Below are 20,792 nucleotides of genomic sequence, written 5' to 3'. Positions count from 1 at the left end.
GCCAGTGAAGAGTTTGAAGGAGAAATGTGAGTTCTTCTACTAGAGCGGCCAGTGAAGAGTTTGAAGGAGAAATGTGAGTTCTTCTACTAGAGCAGCCAGTGAAGAGTTTGAAGGAGAAATGTGAGTTCTTCTACTAGAGCAGCAAGTGAAGAGTTTGAAGGAGAAATGTGAGTTCTTCTACTAGAGCAGCTCAGAATTATGGCTGCAGAGTTTTGTATGAACTGCAGGCGAGACACATCCTTCTGGTTTACCAATGAAAATAAACTGTTACAATAGTGTAAACGACACAAACACATGGATTATAAGATCCACATCATGTTGTGACAACCTTTTCCTAAATTTAGAGATTTTTCTTTGTTGAAGGAGTTTTTTACACTGTTAAGTTTACTGCCAGTGTTGTAAAATGTGGTGTTGATACGTTTTAAAATATAAAGAATTAAATAAGTAGAAGAAAGTAAATACAGTTAAATAAATGACATTTACATTATAGTTAGTAGTTAATTTATCCAGTAAATAATTGACAAAAAAGAATGTTATTTACTCCAAGAAATTAAATTAGATGAATCAAAAACATTGGAATAACATGAATATAGTCAACATTATGAATTAATTAACATTATTAATTTAAGTACATGTTGTGTTTAGTGAAATGTAAAAGTATCAGTAAGAGACACTAATAATAGTAATGGCTAATAATTAACAAGGAACTGTTTAATCTCAATAAATAAATACCAAATAATGTTTGAATACAGTTGGAAATTGTTTTATTACAACTGAACATGGTTTGATTGCGATGTTTAATTAGGTTGTTTACAGTTAAACATGATTTATTGTAGTCGAAAATTATTGATTAGTATTTGTATGATGTATACAAAATAAAGTTCCTGTTTGATTTAAAGTGTACGATTGTTTATAACTTGCAAATATACTAAAAACCGATTAAGGAAATAATTAGACGGTAATAAAAATAACAATATTATGATAATCGACCAAATATTTAAGGAAGACACAGTGATTGAAATTGGAATAAAATATTAAAAAACAGGTTCAGAAAGTTTGTTAAGTTAGTTCATTTAGGTTAATTAACAAAAGAATTACAAAAGAAATGTACAAATTTGGAAAGTAAATTTTAATTTCCTTAAACACATTTACAAACTCGGGAAAAAATGTACAAACTCGGTAACAAATGTATACATTAAGAAAGTAAATAAAAATTTCATTAAACTCATTTAAAAACTTGGAAAATAAAATGTACAAACTCGTTAACGAATTTATACATTAAGAAAGTAAATTACAATGTCATTAAACACATTTACAAACTCGAAAACAAACGTATACATTAAGAAAGTAAATTACAATGTCCTTAAACACATTTACAAACTCGAAAACAAACGTATACATTAAGAAAGTAAATTAGAATTTCCTTAAACACATTTACAAACTCGGAAAAAAATGCAAACAAATTTACAAACTCAGAAACAAATTAACACATTAAGAAAGTAAATAACAATGTCTTTGAACACATTTACAAACTCGGAAAAAATGCACAAACTCGAAAACAAATGTTAATGTAATTGTGAAATGGGACTAAAAGGAAAAAAAACAGATTCAGAAAGTTTAGGTAAATTAAGTTCCGAGTGTGAACACTAGGTGGCAGACTTGTTCCTCATCGTGTTTGAGAGCCAAGGAGAAGAAGAACGCGCTGGTGACGTCATAAAGATGCTGCTCGGATTAAATAAGTGAAAATGTTCCGCAGAATAATTCCGAGCAGAAACGCCTCCATGTTTCCTCCTCTGAGCGGAACCGCGACACTTCCTGCTGATGTCGGACAGGATTCGATGATCGACCTCCTCGTCCTCCACCTCTGATCGAGAACGGAAGAAGCTCAACGATGCCTCTGGGAATCAAACCCTGTTGTTCCGTCTGTAAGAGCAACTCGTCGTCCATGTGGAAGAAAGGAAGCCAGGGCGACATCTTGTGTAACCTGTGCTCCGGGAGGAGCAGCTCGAGCGGAGCCGCGGCGGCGGCGGCGGCGGCGGCGGCGGGGGTCGCGGTGTCTGTGCCCAGCAATGGAGGAACCAAGCAGGTCAGCGCCTCCGCACTCTGGCGGACGAACGTCTCTCTCTCGTAGCGTCTGCCGGATGAACCTCTTGATGTTTGACCTTCTTTGTGCGATCACCTGAGGAGTACGGTGGCCCGGAAGTGCGAAACCAATCTGAGACAAAATGAGTTTCTGGAAACACGTTTACAAACTCGGATGAAAATGAACAAACTTGGAAACAAATGAATACATTTAAAAAGAAATTTACAATTTCCTCAAACTCAAAAACAAATGAACAAACTCAGAATCAAATTTACCAACTTGTAAACTAAACAACAAACTCGGAAACAAATTTACAAATTTGTATGGAAATGAATACATTTAGAAAGTAAATTACAATTTCTTCAAACACATTTACAAACTAAAACACTAAGTTATAAACTCGGAAACAAATTTACAAACTTGTAAACTAAACAACAAACTCGGAAACAATTGAACAAATTTGTGAACTAAATAAAAACTAGGAAACAAATTTACAAACTCGGGAACAAATTAAAAAATTTGTAAACTAAACAAGAAACTCGAAATCAAATTTACCAACTTGTAAACTTAACAACAAACTCGGGAACAAATGAACAAACTCGGAAACAAATTTACAAATTTGTATGGAAATGAATACATTTAGAAAGTAAATTACAATTTCTTCAAACGCATTTACAAACTAAAACACTAAGTTATAAACTCGGAAACAAATTTACAAACTTGTAAACTAAACAACAAACTCGGAAACAATTGAACACATTTGTGAACTAAATAAAAACTAGGAAACAAATTTACAAACTCGGGAACAAATTAAAAAATTTGTAAACTAAACAAGAAACTCGAAATCAAATTTACCAACTTGTAAACTTAACAACAAACTCGGGAACAAATGAACAAACTCGGAAACAAATTTACAAATTTGGATAGAAATAAATACATTTAGAAAGTAAATTACAATTTCTTCAAACACATTTACAAACTCAAAAACAAATGAACAAACTGGAAAACAAATTTACAAACTAAGAATCAAATTTACCAACTTAGAATTTAGAAAGTGAATTACAATTTCCTCAAACACATTTACTAACTCAAAAACTAAGTTATCAACTTGGAAACAAATTTACAAACTCAAAAACAAATGAACAAACTCAGAAACAAATCTACACACTTGTAAACTAAATAACAAACTCAAACAAATTTCCAAACTTGTAAACTAAACAAGAAACTCAAAAAAAAACATAATTACAAACTCAGAAACAAATTTATAAATTAGGAAACTAAATTACAATCTCTTTAAACATATTTATAAACTCGGAAAGACATTTTACAAACACTAAACAAAAGTTTAAAATAATCGGAAACAAATTTACAAACTCGGAAACTAAATCACATTTCCTGGAAAAAAAATTAAACAACAAATTTAGAATTTCCTGAAATGTACAAACTTCGGACACGAATATATCCGTGTTAACTGCTGACTTTCTATTTTTCCTTGTCTGTAAAGAATTGTATTTTTCAGAAAATGCCTTGAAATAGTTTTTATCTGGAGTCCCTGTGGTCACATGACTCGTGTCTTAGTCCAAGCAGGAGATCCACCGCAGGTCGGCACGTCTGAGGAGCACCAAGTACAAAGCTCCGGCAGCTGAGAAGAAGGTCTCGACAAAAGGCAAAGGCCGGAGACACATTTTCAAACTCAGGAATGTGAGTTAAAATCGGTTTTGAAAACTCTTTTTTGTTTTTGAGAGAAAGAGAGAAACCGTCTTCAAAATATTTCTCTTTTCAGCCGATCAAAGCGCCCGAGTCCGTAGCGACGATCATCACGTCGGAGTCTGTGTTTTACAAAGTAAGATTTCAACTTTATACATGTCTCTAGTATAACTCTGCAGGAAACTGACCACAAACCGTTTCAAGTGAGAAAAATCTCTAAACTTAAATGTTGTCACAACATGATGTGGATCTTATAATGTGTTTGTGTCGTTTACACTATTGTAACATTTTATTGTGTGTCTAAACCAGAAGGATGTGTCTCGCCTGCAGTTCATACAAAACTCTGCAGCCAGAATTCTGAGCTGCTCTAGTAGAAGAACTCACATTTCTCCTTCAAACTCTTCACTGGCAGCTCTAGTAGAAGAACTCACATTTCTCCTTCAAACTCTTCACTGGCTGCTCTAGTAGAAGAACTCACATTTCTCCTTCAAACTCTTCACTGGCTGCTCTAGTAGAATAACTCACATTTCTCCTTCAAACTCTTCACTGGCCGCTCTAGTAGAAGAACTCACATTTCTCCTTCAAACTCTTCACTGGCTGCTCTAGTAGAAGAACTCACATTTCTCCTTCAAACTCTTCACTGGCAGCTCTAGTAGAAGAACTCACATTTCTCCTTCAAACTCTTCACTGGCTGCCAGTTTCTTTCAGGATAATTTTAAAATTCTGGAGCCTCATGTACTAGATAGATAGATAGATAGATAGATAGATAGATAGATAGATAGATAGATAGATACTTTATTCATCTCCTTAGAGAAATTCACGGCAAGAATTTAGACACTTTTCCTTCGTTCATCCCAATCAACGTATAGAATTAATCGCTGGTTCGTCCCTTTCCACGCCCTCATTTACATATTTAAATCATATTTAAATGAAGCGGAGTCTGTGATTTTTCTCTGCGTCAGAACAAACAAATGAAAACATGAATGTAAACTGGTTTAACTGTTTATATTCGTTCATTTATACATTTCTAACATAGATCACATACTTACATTTAAATAGTGCAGACGAGCTCCGTGTAAATGTTTATATTTTATATACACAGTTATTAACGCAAATACTTTATTGACAGACGATCAGAGGATTATTTGAAACGACTCAACATGAGTTTAACAAGAATAAAAGTGAGAATCAGTGACTTAAAGAGTATTGATGAAGATGATGATGAAGATTATGATAAAGATGAAGATGAAGATGATAAAGATGAAAATGATGATGATGATGATGATGATGAAGATTATGATAAAGATGAAGATGATGATGATGAAGATGAAGAAAATGATGATGATGAAGATGATAAAGTTGATGATGAAGATAAAGATGATGATGAAGATTAAGATGAAGATGATAAAGATGAAAATGATGATGATGAAGATGATAAAGTTGATGATGAAGATTATGATGAAGATGATAAAGATGATGAAGATGATGATGATGATAAAGATGATGAAGATGAAGATGATGATGATAAAGATGATGAAGATGAAGATGATGATGATAAAGATGAAAATGATGATGATGAAGATGATAAAGTTGATGATGAAGATTATGATGAAGATGAAGATGATAAAGATGATGAAGATGATGATGATGATAAAGATGATGAAGATGAAGATGATGATGATAAAGATGATGATGATAAAGATGATGAAGATGAAGATGATGATGATAAAGATGATGAAGATGATGATGAAGATGATAAAGATGATGAAGATGAAGATGATGATGATGATAAAGATGAAGATGATGATGACGATTATGATGAAGATTATGATAAAGATGAAGATGATAAAGATGATGATAAAGATGATGATGAAGATAAAGATAAAGATGATGATGAAGATTATGATAAAGATGATGATGATGAAGATGATGACGATGAAGATGATGATGATAAATATGAAGATGATGATAAAGATGAAGATAAAGATGATGATGATGAAGATTATGATGAAGATGAAGATAAAGATGATGATGAAGATAAAGATGATGATAAAGATGAAGATGATAAAGATGATGATGAAGATGAAGATAAAGATGAAGATAAAGATGATGATGAAGATTATGATAAAGATGATGATGATGAAGATGATGATTATGATGATGATTTACTTATTTAACTTACTTTAACATCAAGTTTCCAGAAGCATGAGGAGTAAAAAAAAAACCTTCAACTCTTTCAGGGAGTTTACTACCAGGTAGGAGACGTGATCAAAGTGACCGATGAAGACGACGGGAGGAGCTACTACGCTCAGATCCGAGGCTTCCTTCAGGACCAGTACTGCGAGAAGAGTGCAGCCCTGACCTGGCTCCTCCCGACCCAGGCCAGCCCAGAAGAACACTTTGATCCCGGGACCTTCATCGTCGGTACGAGAAGCTTGTGTGAGATTAATGAAAAATAAATACAATTGATATTAAATAAAGAGATATTTTTAATAATTATAATTTTTATTTAATCGTTGTTTTTAAAAAAAAAAAAATCAATAATTTCTCATTTGGAAAGTTGAATTTGAAGATAATAATTGAATTAAAAATGTAATATTATAATTCCAGTTATTCAACATTTTCCAAATTCAGTATTTTTCATTCCATTTATTTCATATATCCGAACAAAGTATTGTTATGATAGTGAAACCACGTTTATATTGTATTTAGAAGGCGACCGATATTTTCAAAATGAATTAATTTGATTTTGTTTTTTTCTTATTCTTTTATTGTAGTTTTTATAATTTTTTATTTAATTTAACTAAAAAAAAAAGGTTTAACCCTGATTAAAGATAGATTTGCGTGTGAGGTTTAATAATTCCTTCATTAAAATGTTGTTAATTTTAAGAAATTTAATTTAAAGGTTTTTTTTTTATTATTAATATTAATTTTTATTAACTAATATCTTATTTTAAATAATGTAATCTTCAAAAGTATTTCATTTTATTTGCACATCCTTCGAGATTATAGTTTTAGTTTTTGACACGCACTTTGATATTCGAATAATTCAAAGTCATGTATATATGTTTGTGTTAATGTTTTCCATTGATATCGTTTTTTGAAATGTTGTATTAAAAAAATGTTTATTAATACAATTAATTAAGTTCAATCGTTTATATAACTCTTTTTTTTCCACCCAAAATGAATAAATATTTGTTCTTTTTCACAATAATCTTTTTATTTAAATAAATATTTTTAACATATATAATTTTTTATGTTTTTATTGAAATTTTTACTTTTATTTTTAGCGATTTATTTCTTTATTAAACCGTTCTTTCAATAATTCTATTGACACTTTGTTTTTTTAAATAATCAAAATAATCAAAATCAAAATAAACGTTTTATTTACACACAGTACACACATTCCATTTTCTTTTCTAAACTTAATATTTTTCGTGTTTATTTTGAATTCAACATCAAACAGTTCGACCCGAATCTGATTCATTACATCAAACATTTTTCCCATCATTTGAAAATGTTCAGGATGTTTTACTTCCTCGTGAAAGACTCGCTGATGATCTTGTTCTCAGGTCCAGAGGAGGATCTGCCCAGGAAGATGGAGTGTCTGGAATTTGTTTGTCACGCACCTTCGGAATATTTCAAGTCGCAGAGTTCGCCGTTCCCGACCATTCCCGTCAGGCCCGAGAAAGGTTTCATCTGGACCCACATCGGCCCCGTGCCAGCCATGGCCACCAAAGACTCTGCTCTCGGCACTTCGTGAACGTTTCTGACACATTTTCTACGTCTGTGTTTTCTATCACATGCTTGTGTAAATACGTCTGCAGAAATGATGATTATTTTTTATTTAAAAAACACAAAACAATCCTGTTTATTGTCTGGTCCGATGATCCGTGTTTTCTTTCGCTTTCATCCGAATAAAACAATTCCATGAACCTGTTTTCTTTAATGGATGGTTTACACTTCGTTAACTCAATCCTTAACATGCCTGAGAATCAATATATTGAATTCAAGCTGTTTAACTGTCTGGCCTCAGGCCCCTTAGGGACCAGCTATGCCAGGTGGTCTGCTATATCTTCAACCTAAGTCTGAGTCTGGAAAAGAGTTCCCACCCTGTGGAAGACTTCTTGTGTGATCCCTGTCCACAAGACATCCCACCCCAAGGAACCCAACAGCTTCAGACCCCCCCCGGTGAGCCCAAACACGGACCCTCTGCATTTCGCATACCAGCCTGGCATCGGGGTGGAAACAGCGTGAGGATCACTCTCTTCGACTTCTCCAGTGCCTTCAATATCCTTCCAACCAACGCTGCTCAGGGTGAAGATGGAGAGAGCAGGTGTCATTCATTCATTGACAACCGCTTTATCCCAGGGTTGGGGTCGCGGGGAGACTGGAGCCTATCCCAGTATCATAGGGCGAGAGGCAGGGGGACAGGACGCCTGTTGAAGGAAACCGAAGCGCTAACCACTGCGCCACCGTGCGCCCCCAGAGCAGGTGTCAGTGTTAAAGAATTTATGTTGCTTTTATAGTCTTATCACAATAAAAATGTAGTCATGCTTGCTGCGGCTCACAATGAGCTGGAAGAAATATGTGCCCGGTTGGAATTTTATTTCTCGAGAAATGACCGTTTGTGCAATAAGATACAGTGACCGCGAGATATGCGAGCTGATCTCCCCGTGCAGACTGTTATGCCGCGCTCACTGACTCATATAGAAAACCGTTTTTTGCTGACTGCGTCCAGTAACAAATGAACAAACTGTTTGTATTTAAGTGTGTCATGCTCTGAGCTTTCGAATAAAAAGGCAGCAAGAAGCGGAGAACATCAGTGGTTTGGGACGAGCCGTAAGAAGCGCCTCCACTTCTTGGTACTGAAGGGTTTCTTACTTTGTTTTTATTCTTACACTTTTCTCTGTTTTTATTCTGAGAAAATCCCTGACAGTCAGCAATCGGTTGGTTGCATGGATCACCAACTACCCCACAGACAGACCCCAGTTTGTGAGGCTGCAGGACTGTGTGTCCGACATGGTGGTCTGCAGTATGGGTGCCCCCCAGGGCACCCTGCTCTCGCCCTTCCTCTTCACCGTGTACACTTCTGACTTCACCTACTCCACAGACAGTTGCCACCTCCTGAAGTTCCCCCGATGACCCTGCCATGGTGGGGTGTGTGTCAGGGGAGGACGACCTGGAATACAGGTGTGCTACCATGGACTTCGTCAGCTGGTGTCAGAACAATCACCTCCTTGTCAACGCCAGCAAGATGAGGGAAATGATAGTCACGTACGGCAAGAAACCATCAAACACTGCACCGCTGAACATCCAGGAACTGGACATCGAGAGGGTGACAATATACCTGGTGTTCATCTAAACAATAAAGTAGACTGGACCGACAACACTGACTCGCTCTACAAGAAGGGTCAGAGTCGTCTTTTCTTCTGCGGAGACTGCACTCTTTTGGGTGTGCAGGCCACTGCGCAGGACCTTCTATGACAACACGGTTGCATCAACGGTCGTGTATAAGGTAAGGTAAGGTAAGGTAAAACTTTATTGATCCCTCAGGAGGTCTCCTTCGGGAAATTGTGTTGGGGATGGGGTTGTTCTGTGCGGGACAAAAACGGACTGAATCGGATAATTAAAATAGCCGGCTCGGTCTGTGGCTGTCCCCTAGACTCCTTGAGGCCATCCTAGAGAGGAGGGTTCTGGCCAAACTATCGGCCATCATGAACAACACCTCACACCCTCTGCACAAGACTGTTGAGGCCACTAAACTGATGCATACTAACTTGCAATGCTGTGTCTCAAATCGCATACTACTCTTAGTATACTGGAAGTTAGTATGCATCAGTTTAGTGTACGTACTAACTAGTACGCAAATCCTCCACAGATAGTATGTCTCAAATCAAACTCTGCTGCTACACACTAACAGGAAATGACGTGACAGCTTCTTCTTCTACTTCTATTTAATGATGTTTCAAGCAGCTGTTTGAACGCTATCGCCACCTGCTGGCAGCATGTTTTGCAAGTTTGGAAAAAGAAATAAAGAAAAAATATGAGAATCTAATATTCGCTAGATATTTAAGCTGGTATCAGCAGCGAAGACGTGTTTATCCTCCTACTGCTGCCGAAAATGCACCTGTAAGTATATGAATATATATGCATTTATATATGATGTAACTTCCGTTTAAAACGTAACTAAGATGGCGGCTGTTTAGTGTGGTTAGTGTCCATCGAACCATGCTCAGTTTTGTGGGCGTGTTAGTACGCCAATTTAGTGTGCATGGCGCACTAAATTTCGCATACTAAGAATTGAGACGCACTAACGCACTAAAAATACTAACTTTGAGTACGCAAGTATGCGATTTGAGACAAAGCAACACTGTCTAAAAGATGATTTAAATTTCTGCTTAGACATTGTCGCCCCTGCTAAGACTGTCCGCTGTTACCCTAATAATAATAATAACCGTGGGTAACAAAGGAGGTCAAGGATGTCCTTAACAGGAAGAAGGTGGGTTTCAGGAGCAGAGACAGGGAGGTGAAGCGATGCTTGAGGGAGGCAAAGGACACCTACAGGAGGAGATTGGAGGAGAAGCTGAGTGGGGAACAAATAAGAGAGGTCTGGGATGGTGTTAAAACCATCACTGGACACAAGACCAAGGCCTCTCTGACTGCAGTGGACACGGTGGAGGAGGCAAATGGACTGAACAACTTTTTCAACAGGTTTGAGCAGGTCACCTCACCCTCACTGCTGCCCGCCTCAGGACCTGCCCCACCTTCTTGTGCCCCCCCCAGCTCCACAGAACCACTTCCCAGCTTCACCTCACTCCAGGTACAGGATGTACTTCGGAGGATTCGTCCAGGGAAGGCTGCTGGTCCTGATAAGGTGTCTGCTCGACTGCTAAAGACCTGCGCTGCTGAACTAGCTGAGCCACTCCAGCATGTCTTCAACCTCAGTCTACGGCTGGGGAAAGTACCAACTCTGTGGAAGACTTCCTGTATCGTTCCAGTCCCGAAAAAGATCCGACCGAGAATGCTGAACAATTAGAGACCTCTTGCCTACCGGCCAGCAGTTGTGTAGATGATGCCATCCTTCACCTCCTGCAACGGACCTTCTCTCACCTGGATAAAGGAAGCGGTTCAGTGAGGATCCTGTTCCTGGACTTTTCTAGTGCCTTCAACACTATCCAACCCACTCTGCTCCAGGACAAATTGACAAAGATGCATGTGGACCCTGGTCTGGTCTCCTGGATTACGGATTATTTTACTGATCCACCACAGTATGTCAGGCTGAAGGACATCACGTCTGACACTGTGGTGTGCAGTACAGGAGCACCTCAGGGGACAGTACTGGCCCCTCTCCTCTTCACCATCTGCACTTCAGACTTCTGCTACAACTCAGAGCTGAGTCTCGTCCAGAAGTATGCTGACGACACTGCCATTGTTGGATGCATCAGGGACAACAGCGAAGACGAGTATAGGAGTCTGATACGTGACTTTGTGGACTGGAGTGAGAGGAACCACTTGCAGCTGAACACCTCAAAGACCAAGGAGCTGGTCTTGGACTTCGGGAGGTCCAGGACAAAGCCACGTCCAGTGTCCATCAGAGGCGACGAGGTGGAGATAGTGGACAACTATAGGTACCTCGGTGTGTGGATGGACAGTAAACTGGACTGGTCCTGCAACACAGACCATGTATATAAGAAGGTTCAGAGTAGACTATACTTTCCGAGGAGGCTTCGATCATTTAACATCTGCAAGAAGCTCCTCTGCATGTTCTACCAGTCTGTGGTGGCCAGTGTCATGTTCTATGCTGTGGTGTGTTGGGGTGGAAATGTGTCCAAGAGGAGAGTCAACAGGTTGATCAGGAGGACTGGCTCTGTGGTTGAAGCTGGACTCACTGGTGACAGTTGCTGAGAGGAGATCATTGAACAAACTACTGTCCATCATGGATGATGACAGTCATCCTCTGAACACTGTCATCAGTGAGCAGAGAAGCAGATGCAGCACGAATGCTCCTCCCATGATTCAACACTAATAGACTCAAGGACTCATTCATTCCTCGGGCTATTAAATTGTACAATTCTGAGTTTGGGGGCAGGAGTGCAGTGAGAGTATTATGATGTTCTGTTCCATGTTAGTCTTTGTATCTTTGTCTTTGTTGTTTTTCTTTGATCTATGTTCTTTATCTTTATCTTTAGACTTAGATTGTATCATCTTGTTCTTTGTCTTTATTTCTCTTTGTTCTTGTTCTTATTTTATTTTTATTTTTATGAATAAGTAAGTAAGTAATTTGTATTTATATAGTCAATCGTCTAATTGGAAAAAAAAATCCTCCAAGGAGACCTCCTGAAGGATCAATAAAGTTCTACCTAACCTAACCAAACCAAACCAAACCTAACTTAACCTAAAAAGCTCCTTCATTCAGAGACTGATGCACCCCAAGTGCAGGACTTCATCCCATCTGCTGTCCGTCTTTGGAACAATAGTATAAAACACGAATAATTGTGTTGTACTGTTAGTGTTGTATAGGCTGTTGTGGTTTGCACTTCTTTTATGTACATTTTTTGTAAAAATATTTTTATAATATTGTAATACATGTGTATAGTTGTTAATGTATAATTATTTTAATCTATGTGTAAATTGAGCTGCTGTGACCATGTCCTCTCCCCACTGTGGGATTAATAAAGAAATCGAATCTAAATTCCATTAAAATTTGATTAAAAATGTATTTTACAAGAAGATTTTAATGTTTAATGAATTAATGTATTGACTATTTTCATTTAAAATATTATATTCCTGTTTGAAGACGTTACAACTGCAAAACAAACTAAGGTATCTTCAGTCATAATTAAAAAAAGAAGAGGTACATTTTCAGTCCCCCCCACTTCCGACGTGATGACGTCACAAGATGCGTACGCGAACGTCTCTTTAAAATATTATTTATGGGTCAAAGAAACGTCAACAGAACGTTTACATGATGCTTTTTTTTACGACACATAAAACATTTATATTGACAAAAAAGACGATCTTCGTCAACATAATCACGTTCTGTTCTTTTATTTCCGGAAGTGCCCGCGCTACATGTGACGAAGCCGCTGATTGGCTGAAGCTGTTTTACTAATAATAACACACAACTGTACAATGGAATACAAACATTAAATTGATATATGCCCTTTATATGTGGCGTCATCACTTAGGAAGTGTGTGTGTGTGTATACAAAAGGCTTTATAGTCAGTATAGTTTTGGGGGACATATTTTTAATAAAATTTCAATTTCAATTTCAGTTCATTTAAAGGACAATGTGCAGTTACATTAGAAAGATGCTGCGCCAGATTAAGCTCAATGCTACTTCCATCTGTAGTCCTCAACAAAGATGCAGACAGTTTCCATAATATATCACATACAAATAAAGCAAAAACACAATAATATACAAAAACACAGTACAATCTAATAAAGTCAATGATGGCCAAATACCCAACTTCAAAACTTTTTTCACTAAAAGAATAAACTTTTTTTTTTATTGTTTGTTTATTGTACATCAACACTTTTATATCATTGTTCATTGAAAAAGATGCACGAATTAAAAAAAGTTATTTGCTTTAATTTAAAATTTGAATTTCTGTGGTTTTGTTTTTTTCAATTTCAAAAAGTTCCTCTTCTAAAAATATCTTTTACTAACTAAAAAGGTTAGTTTTTTAATTTCAAGGAAAAAGCCACTTCAAAACTTTTTTTTCTGTTGAATTAAAAAAAGAATGATAGAAAAATATGTTTTGGATCTTTTAATTTAAACTTTCATATTATTAAAAAAGAATTTAGCTGCTTGAATAAAATAGAATTTCTATGGTTTGTTTTTTATCAATTAAAAAAAAAGTTCCTCTTAAAAAAAAACGTTTTCCCTCCAATAAAACAATCTACAAAATATTTTAATACAATAAAAAACGACTACACTCTTCCTTTCTTTTATTTAAATAAAAAAGCCACTTCAAAACCTTTTTCACTTCAGTTGAAAAAAAATTGATAGAAAAAGTATTGTTACTTTTTTGGATTGTTTATTTATTCTACCTCAACAGTTTGATATCATTATGCAAAAAAATTAAGTTGCTTCAATCAAAAGAAAAATCCTAATCGTTTTGTTTTCCCAATAAATAAAAAAGGTTTGTCATGAAAAATGCTTCAAATTATTTTTACTTAATAATAATAATTAATAATAATAACCAACGAATACAAAAAAATAAAAAAATCAAGGAAAATCTACTTTAAAACTTTTTTCTCACTGAAAAAGAATCATCTTTTAAACAAAGTTAAACTCTATACTTCTTCGTGGCACTAACAAAAATCTCAACTCAAACACACAGTGCCCTCTACAGGTCTCACTTGGTTCTACATCCAAAAAACATTATAAGTAGCACGTCCTTCAAGTCTTTCCACTTTTCTGCCAGTAAGGATGTGAAATGTGTCCTGAATCCGGTTCTTTAAGATAAGACAATGTGATCTTTAAAAAACACTTACATTAAAACCCTCAGAGGGAATTGACAGTTTTTACGACATCAGTGTCTCTTAACACCACGAACGATCCACCCGTTCAGTCGGAGCTTTCGTTCTGTGCTTCTGGATGTGATGTTCTCTCCGTGAATAGAATGTCGGGCCTTCAGAAAGACGAGAGGCAGCTGCTTCTATTAATAACTTTGTCCTCTTCCCCACCATGACGCTCATATCTGGCCTCTCAGTCTGGTGTCAGGCCAGTATCAGACACCAGGCTCGGGTCAGACCACCAGGACCATGAAGTCTCTGCGCTTCCTGGCTGCCGAGGCCTTCTCCTTCAGCGGACCGAGCGCCGTGGACTTCCTTCACTGTGTGTCCTTCAACCTCTACCCGCCCCTCTTCAAGGCCTGCTTCCTCCACGAGCAGGCCCCGCTGCTGCAGGCCCTGGTCCGGACTTGGCCCCTTCATGAACTCCACCTTCAGAAGTTGCTGGGAAAGACCAGCGACTGTCAGATAGACCTGACCGATCGCACCTGCCGACTCTGTTTGGAAGCCATTTTGACTGGCTTGAAGGTACCAAGTTGTCTTTGAGATTTGTCTTCTTCTGCTTTGCCCAGGGTCGGGTCGCGGGGGCAGCAGCCCCAGCAGGGAGGCCCAGACTTACGCTCTTCCTTGGCCCGGGTGTTCCCAGGCCAGCTGAGAGTCTCTCCAGCGAGTCCTGGGTCTGCCTTGTGGTCTCCCACTGGTGGGAACCCCTGACCATTGTACTTTCGGTCACTCCCCACCACTCGTGATCACTGGTGACGTAGATCGACCAGTATATCAAGAGCTTTGCCTTTTGGCTTAGCTCTTTTTTTCTTCTTCTACGACAGATCGGTGCGTCATCTTCAAACCGGTTGACACCGCCCCAAACCACATGTCGATCTCATGCTCCATTCTTCAGTCACTAGTTCCCGTCAGGTTTCCAACCACAAGTAACTACTCTGTGGCTGGTGCTTCTGACAAAGGTCAAACAAGAAGCAACTGCGCCAAAATGGCACCTGAGAACCGGTTCTTCACCAGAAACACCTGGTCCAAATAGTCCCAAAGTGAGGAAACTAGATCCAAATGACTCCAATGAGTCCAGTTGCCGCCTAGCAGCTCTGGATAACCACGACTTGGATGAATGAGAACCTACACAGAGTAGAAACGTCTTCCTTCTCCAGCCTTGCAAGTTCCATTTATGCCACTAAAACCTGCGTAACCAGGGCAGCATTGTCTCCTCTGAGGGCGTTTGAGGTAACAAGTCACCTCCAATACTCTGCTGGGCGGCAAAGCCGGCTAGGATGTTGCAGGTTCAGTCCTCAGCTCAAAATTTAATGGTAACCCGGAGCAAGGCAGGGACACAACAACTGATGGTGAGCTGGTGCGCTGCGTTGCGGCCTACTCCCGTCACTTAGTGTAAAGTACGCTAAACACCTTGAGAAAGCCTGTATGCAAGCACAATCTACCATACGAACTTGTTTGTTACCCCAACAATTCTATCTCTTCTTTCCTGAAGGAGTACGTGATGTCCCCGCCGACGACCTACGCCAAGAACCTTCGCGTGGTGGACCTGACAGGCCTCAAGGACGTCGAGCACCAGACCTGCATCTGCAAGTCGACTCTGGGCAGATGGGCGAGGACTCGCCTCCTCGCCCAGATGTGCTACGAAGTCATGGTGGCCATCCAGCCCAGCGACGTGCCCGTGTCGGTGCTGGACACTTCCGTGGACGTGCGTCTCAACGGTTTCGTCACCGGACGCAGCTACGACCTGGTGGTTCAGGCGTTCCTCTTGCTTCGCTTCTGCCCGTTGAAGCTTCGCTTCGCCGGCTTCAGAGGAGATTCTCTGCCTCTCAAGAAGCTGTTCTACGTCCTCCGACTGGCAGAGCCCGAGTCGATCCAGAAGCTGGAGGTGGTCCACAACGTTCCTCTGGAGGCCCCGCACCTGGAGGTTCTTCTGTCGAGGGTGGACTTCTCCAGACTGCAGTCTCTGACCCTGCCAGCAGGGGCCCTGGACATCAGGAGGATCGGGCAGGAAGATGGAGACCTGCTGGCAACGCTCGGCAACCTTCTGGCTCAGCTCACCCACCTGAGGGAGCTGAGTGTGAGTTTTTCAACTCTCACTAGTCACCTGAGGCGCCTGATCAGGTGAGTCGACACGTCACCCGTTCTATGCAGTCCATCAAATGTTGACACTTCTGCTTTTTTTTTAAGCATTGAATTGTTTTTAGTGATTTCATTAAATAATTTCTCTATTGTTTTTATTAAATAATTTAAAAAGAAAACGAATAAATACCGAATACAAATTTAGTGGATTTGTTTTAATGTTTGATATTGTAATTCGGAAAATTTTGAAAAGAAATGTTCAAAATTCATTTGAGATTAATTCCATTTCAGAGTCACTAACAGTCGCAGATTTTTTTTATATATACGCGGTAAATAATTGAAAATGTTTCTGATATTTGCCCAAAGAATCGTCACTTCCTCATCTGGCGGACTCGGATCACGTGATCGTCTGTTTGCCTTATGATTGGATGAAAACGTTCGCGTAACTCGGTACTTTTTTGTTTTTTACTGTCACATCAATTTTTTTATACTGAATTAAAAAGACTACAAATAATAAGAAAAATAATTTTGAACGATTATTTTTCGAATAATTGGAATTACAATATCAAAGTAGGGTTTTAATTCATACATTTTCATTCGATTTACTGTATAAATAGTTGAATTAAACGATTTGATAAATGTGTTAAAAACTTTTCAATTTAAAATTCAAAGTTTCAACATTTATTAATCATTCAATACTCTTCAGTTCTTCTATAGAGTCGTTCATTCGTTCCTGCAACATGTCATTGTTCTGCTCTTGTTCTCGGCTCAGTCCACTCCTCACTCCTCTCTTCCGACTGGAGGTCGCCAACTGCAGCTTGAGTCGCGTGGACATGACCTACTTGTCCAACAGCCTTCACAGCGAGGAGCTGCTGAGTCTGGACCTCAGCGGCCACGACATCCTCGGCTCCTTCTCCACCGGCTTCCAGAAGCTGCTGGGTCGCTGCTCCGCCTCGCTGGCGGTTCTGACCGTCGAGGAGTGCGAGCTCCAGGACCAGCATCTGGGAGGGTTCCTGATGGCGCTGCACTCTTGTCAGGCCCTGGAGGAGCTGAGGCTTCTGGGAAACCCTTTGACCTCGGCAGGGCTGCGCCAGCTGTTCGGCGCGCTGGCGACGTCCTTCCCGAGGCTGAGATACATCGAGGTTCCCGTTCCCCGAGACTGTTACCCCGACGACGTGTCGTACCCGCTGGAGGACGCCATCTTGCTGCAGTACGACGTGGCGAGGTTTCAAGAGGTCAGAGGTCAGCTGATGGGGATGCTGGAAGCGGCGGGGCGAGGAGACGTCAAGGTGTGTTCTCCCGTCATGGGGGCGTACGACCCCGACATCGACGAGACTTGCAACGAGCTCAGCGTGTCCATGTTGAGCTCCTTCAACACCGTGCTGGGAAACTTCATGGGGAAAATTGAGGAGGTGGACGCTCGCAGGTGCCGGGCGCAGCACTGAGGGGTCAAAGGTCATGGACGTACGCAACTAACACAAACTATAAGCATATCAGTTTTGTCAGAATATTATTTTAAATTAAAGTGCCTTTGTTTATGTTTTTACAGCATTTAACTGGTTATTTTTTCAATAATTGAAATCAATAATTTATTTATTGAAAGGTTGAATTTGTTTTTATTTAATTCAAAAAGATTTTAATTCCAATAACTCGCCAATTATTAATTATTCTAAATTCTTTTTTTTAGTAAAAATGTTGGTAACAGCGTGATTTATTTTCAAAATTATATTTTTTACAGTTCAGTTTGGTATTCTAATATTTCAAATATATATTTAATCAATATTTTTATGTACATAGTTTAAAACAAATAATTTAGGAACTGGATTATTTTTAATTACAACATATTGTTGCAATTAAATCATTTTAAATAAATATTAATTAATTATATAATTGTAAATTGAAATGTTATTTCTTTTTTTATCTAATGAAATGATTTAAAAGGAATTGATTAATTTTGAAAATATGATATTTATTATAATTATATAAAAATAAAAATAAATCCCAAATGGAAATTATTGAATTAATTTACAAAAACAACATCATAATTAAATGCTTAAAAACAACAGCATTAACAAATGTTAAATTCAACAATTCAATATTCTGATGACACCGATTTACTAACGTAGAAACTTCCACCAAAATAAATCTTTGTGTTTAGAAGAAAGTTATATTCTCTTAAAGCACTTTTGTCATTAGATCATTAACTGTGAATAAAACAAATTAAACAAGATTCATTTTCTCAAAATCATACATTTTTAATAAGCTTCTCATTTTAAATACAACGTCAGCAGACCAGGGACGACATCTGTGGAGAGGTGGAAACTACTTCTTCATCCATTCTTCCTTTTCCTTCCTCTCACGGATGACCTCAGTCAGGTACGGACTCAGATAACGGACGTCCTGAAACAAGAGCAATTGAGGGTCTAAGGTTTTATAGTGATGACAGTATTTCCACGAGTTACACTGAGAATACGAGCCCATCGTTACGTATCAAAAGGATTGCTTTTGCTCAACGTACCTCCTCGTATTTGGTCCACTGGTCCTTGGGCAGGAGCTGGTGCTTCATGGTGAGATCCAGAGCCCGCTTGATGCGGAAATTTCTGTCATTGTACATGTTCTCTGGGATCCTCTTCAGAGCTTCTGCCACGTCGGAGTCTTCATAGATCACGTCGTCGCGCATCAAACCTGTCGGAGGAAATGAGCCGATTCAGCAAAATAATCTCCTGACAAAAGCAACCATTAAATTCCCCACAAGACTATTATTGATAACAAAGATACGCTTATTCAGTTTTCAACATTATTTCAACGTTCTGCTGTTCGGGTCATAATACATCAAGACCGCAGATAAACATGATCAAATAAAGGATTATTTTAGACTTTAGGTGCATCATAATATGACCAAATATTGATCATCAGAACTATTATTATTATTATCAAATTGACAGACAACAGTGATTCCCCATTGAATGTCGTTTTAGCGTCTCTACAACACGGTTCAAACAAATAAGAACATAAGTTTAAACACGTCATTATACAGAGTATTCTTACCGATCTTGTTGAAGCCGGACATGTTATAGTACCATTTGCGTAAGCCGGTGATAAGCCGGCCCGACGTCACTGGAAAAAATATATATAATTAAAACAAGGACATAAAGCAGAAGAGCTGTAGGAGTTTAAGATTATAAATATGAAATAAACTGATGGAAAAATCAACAGGGTCTAAAAGCAGTGCTTCATCGTAGGATGTAGCGTTTTTCTGTAAAGGGAAGTTATTTTCAACTGTACGAATTATCAGTAAAACGTTAGAAACATTGATTTAATCAAATATTTATAGCATTTTGAAATCATTCTGCTCAACACGTTGACTTCCTCGTTGACCTCCATTGAATTCCACAAGGAGACAATTCCTCACTTCACCCAGGATTGGATTTATTATGATTATTTATTAAATGATATATTATTTCGTTCCTAGAACAGCGTTTGAAATACATCAATAACACTCACGATATTTCTCGAAACTATCCGAGGTTTTAGTGCCATGTTATCACGCGGTCACAACAGTGTTTAAGGCATTTGTCAAAATAAAAAGCCAGAATTTAGATACAAATACAAATGAAAAATACAAGACTTTAAACTCGATCCGTGAGTTTCTCAAGGGTCGAGCTCTTGTACGCGGTTAGCATGTTAGCATGTTAGCTCAGGGACACCAGAGGACAAACCAGCGAGACTTCTGTCGAAACTGACAGGATGCAAAACGGAGCAGATTTCTCTTTACGTTCACGGCGTGAGGCGAGTCACTCGGTTAAAACATGGATCGTGATTCCATGGCGACTATCCTATGACACGTAGAATGAGTTTGAAGTGGGATGTTTTTCCTACCTGGACCTCGAACAGCCGCCATGTTTACCACTGAAACTGACGAGTTCTTCTTCTGCCTAAGGGTCTTATGGCGGTGGACAAACAACGCTATGGTGCAATACCGCCACCGCCTGGCGTGGAGTCATAATTATTTATTTTTAATTCGTAGCTTTTATAAGTCATTATAAAAATGTTGTTTTTTTTATAATAGTGCCACCATTATATCAACTGGAATTAATTTGGAATATATTTATTTTAATTTGAATTAGAATTATTTAAAAATAAAATAATCCTTTGCTTAAAAAAAAAAGGTTAATAAACATTTATAATGTAAAATTCAAATACGAATTATCCTGATATCGCTGAGACACTTCCATATGTTTTTATTTATTTAACTTAAACCAAAATGACTGAACGGATATTTGAGTTGTTCGGGAAAACAAGTTCGATAAGAAAAGGTTTGATTAATTGATCAAAAATCAAACAATAAAAATGAAATCCAGACGTACACTCGCACGTTCATGACTTGAGTCGGAGAAA

At 38.3% G+C, this 20,792-nt stretch overlaps 3 protein-coding genes across 3 annotated transcripts; 2 read left to right on the top strand and 1 right to left on the bottom strand.

Annotated features, from left to right (window-relative positions):
• Positions 1–1,398: 1,398 nt before the first annotated feature.
• On the top strand, positions 1,399–7,725 carry gatad1 (GATA zinc finger domain containing 1). Its single transcript, XM_087786228.1, has 5 exons — positions 1,399–2,086; positions 3,662–3,784; positions 3,867–3,926; positions 6,031–6,214; positions 7,363–7,725. The coding sequence occupies exons 1-5, from the start codon at positions 1,892–1,894 to the stop codon at positions 7,551–7,553; spliced, it is 753 nt and encodes a 250-aa protein (XP_087642354.1). The 5' UTR covers positions 1,399–1,891; the 3' UTR covers positions 7,554–7,725.
• A 6,839-nt stretch (positions 7,726–14,564) lies between these two features.
• Positions 14,565–17,984, top strand: lrrc14b (leucine rich repeat containing 14B). The gene is made up of 3 exons (XM_087785657.1): positions 14,565–14,840; positions 15,808–16,436; positions 17,167–17,984. The coding sequence occupies exons 1-3, from the start codon at positions 14,565–14,567 to the stop codon at positions 17,837–17,839; spliced, it is 1,578 nt and encodes a 525-aa protein (XP_087641783.1). The 3' UTR covers positions 17,840–17,984.
• A 640-nt stretch (positions 17,985–18,624) lies between these two features.
• uqcrb (ubiquinol-cytochrome c reductase binding protein) lies at positions 18,625–20,317 on the bottom strand. The gene is made up of 4 exons (XM_087785656.1): positions 20,274–20,317; positions 19,443–19,511; positions 18,913–19,079; positions 18,625–18,794 (listed from the first exon to the last, which is right to left on the bottom strand). Exons 1-4 carry the CDS (start codon positions 20,293–20,295, stop codon positions 18,717–18,719), a joined length of 336 nt encoding a protein of 111 aa, XP_087641782.1. The 5' UTR covers positions 20,296–20,317; the 3' UTR covers positions 18,625–18,716.
• Between the last annotated feature and the right edge of the window lie 475 nt (positions 20,318–20,792).

Source organism: Callionymus lyra, chromosome 3, assembly GCF_982586985.1.
Source record: "Callionymus lyra chromosome 3, fCalLyr1.hap1.1, whole genome shotgun sequence".
NCBI lineage: Eukaryota > Metazoa > Chordata > Actinopteri > Syngnathiformes > Callionymidae > Callionymus > Callionymus lyra.
Note: the sequence above shows the minus strand (reverse complement) of the source record. Positions and strands in the feature narration are given on the sequence as shown.

Bases quoted from the DNA above. Each gene is read 5' to 3' on its own strand.
- uqcrb (XM_087785656.1), bottom strand. From the start codon at position 20,295: ATGGCGGCTGTTCGAGGTCCAG. The intron at 19,080-19,442 runs GTAAGAATACTC...TTCCTCCGACAG, and splicing joins GTCCGGCTTCAACAAGATCG to GTTTGATGCGCGACGACGTG. The intron at 18,795-18,912 runs GTACGTTGAGCA...CTCTTGTTTCAG, and splicing joins AGTGGACCAAATACGAGGAG to GACGTCCGTTATCTGAGTCC.
- lrrc14b (XM_087785657.1), top strand. From the start codon at position 14,565: ATGAAGTCTCTGCGCTTCCTGGCTGCCGAGGCCTTCTCCTTCAGCGGA. The intron at 14,841-15,807 runs GTACCAAGTTGT...TCTTTCCTGAAG, and splicing joins CCATTTTGACTGGCTTGAAG to GAGTACGTGATGTCCCCGCC. The intron at 16,437-17,166 runs GTGAGTCGACAC...TTCTCGGCTCAG, and splicing joins CACCTGAGGCGCCTGATCAG to TCCACTCCTCACTCCTCTCT.
- gatad1 (XM_087786228.1), top strand. From the start codon at position 1,892: ATGCCTCTGGGAATCAAACCCTGTTGTTCCGTCTGTAAGAGCAACTCG. The intron at 3,785-3,866 runs GTGAGTTAAAAT...TTCTCTTTTCAG, and splicing joins ACATTTTCAAACTCAGGAAT to CCGATCAAAGCGCCCGAGTC. The intron at 3,927-6,030 runs GTAAGATTTCAA...CAACTCTTTCAG, and splicing joins CGGAGTCTGTGTTTTACAAA to GGAGTTTACTACCAGGTAGG.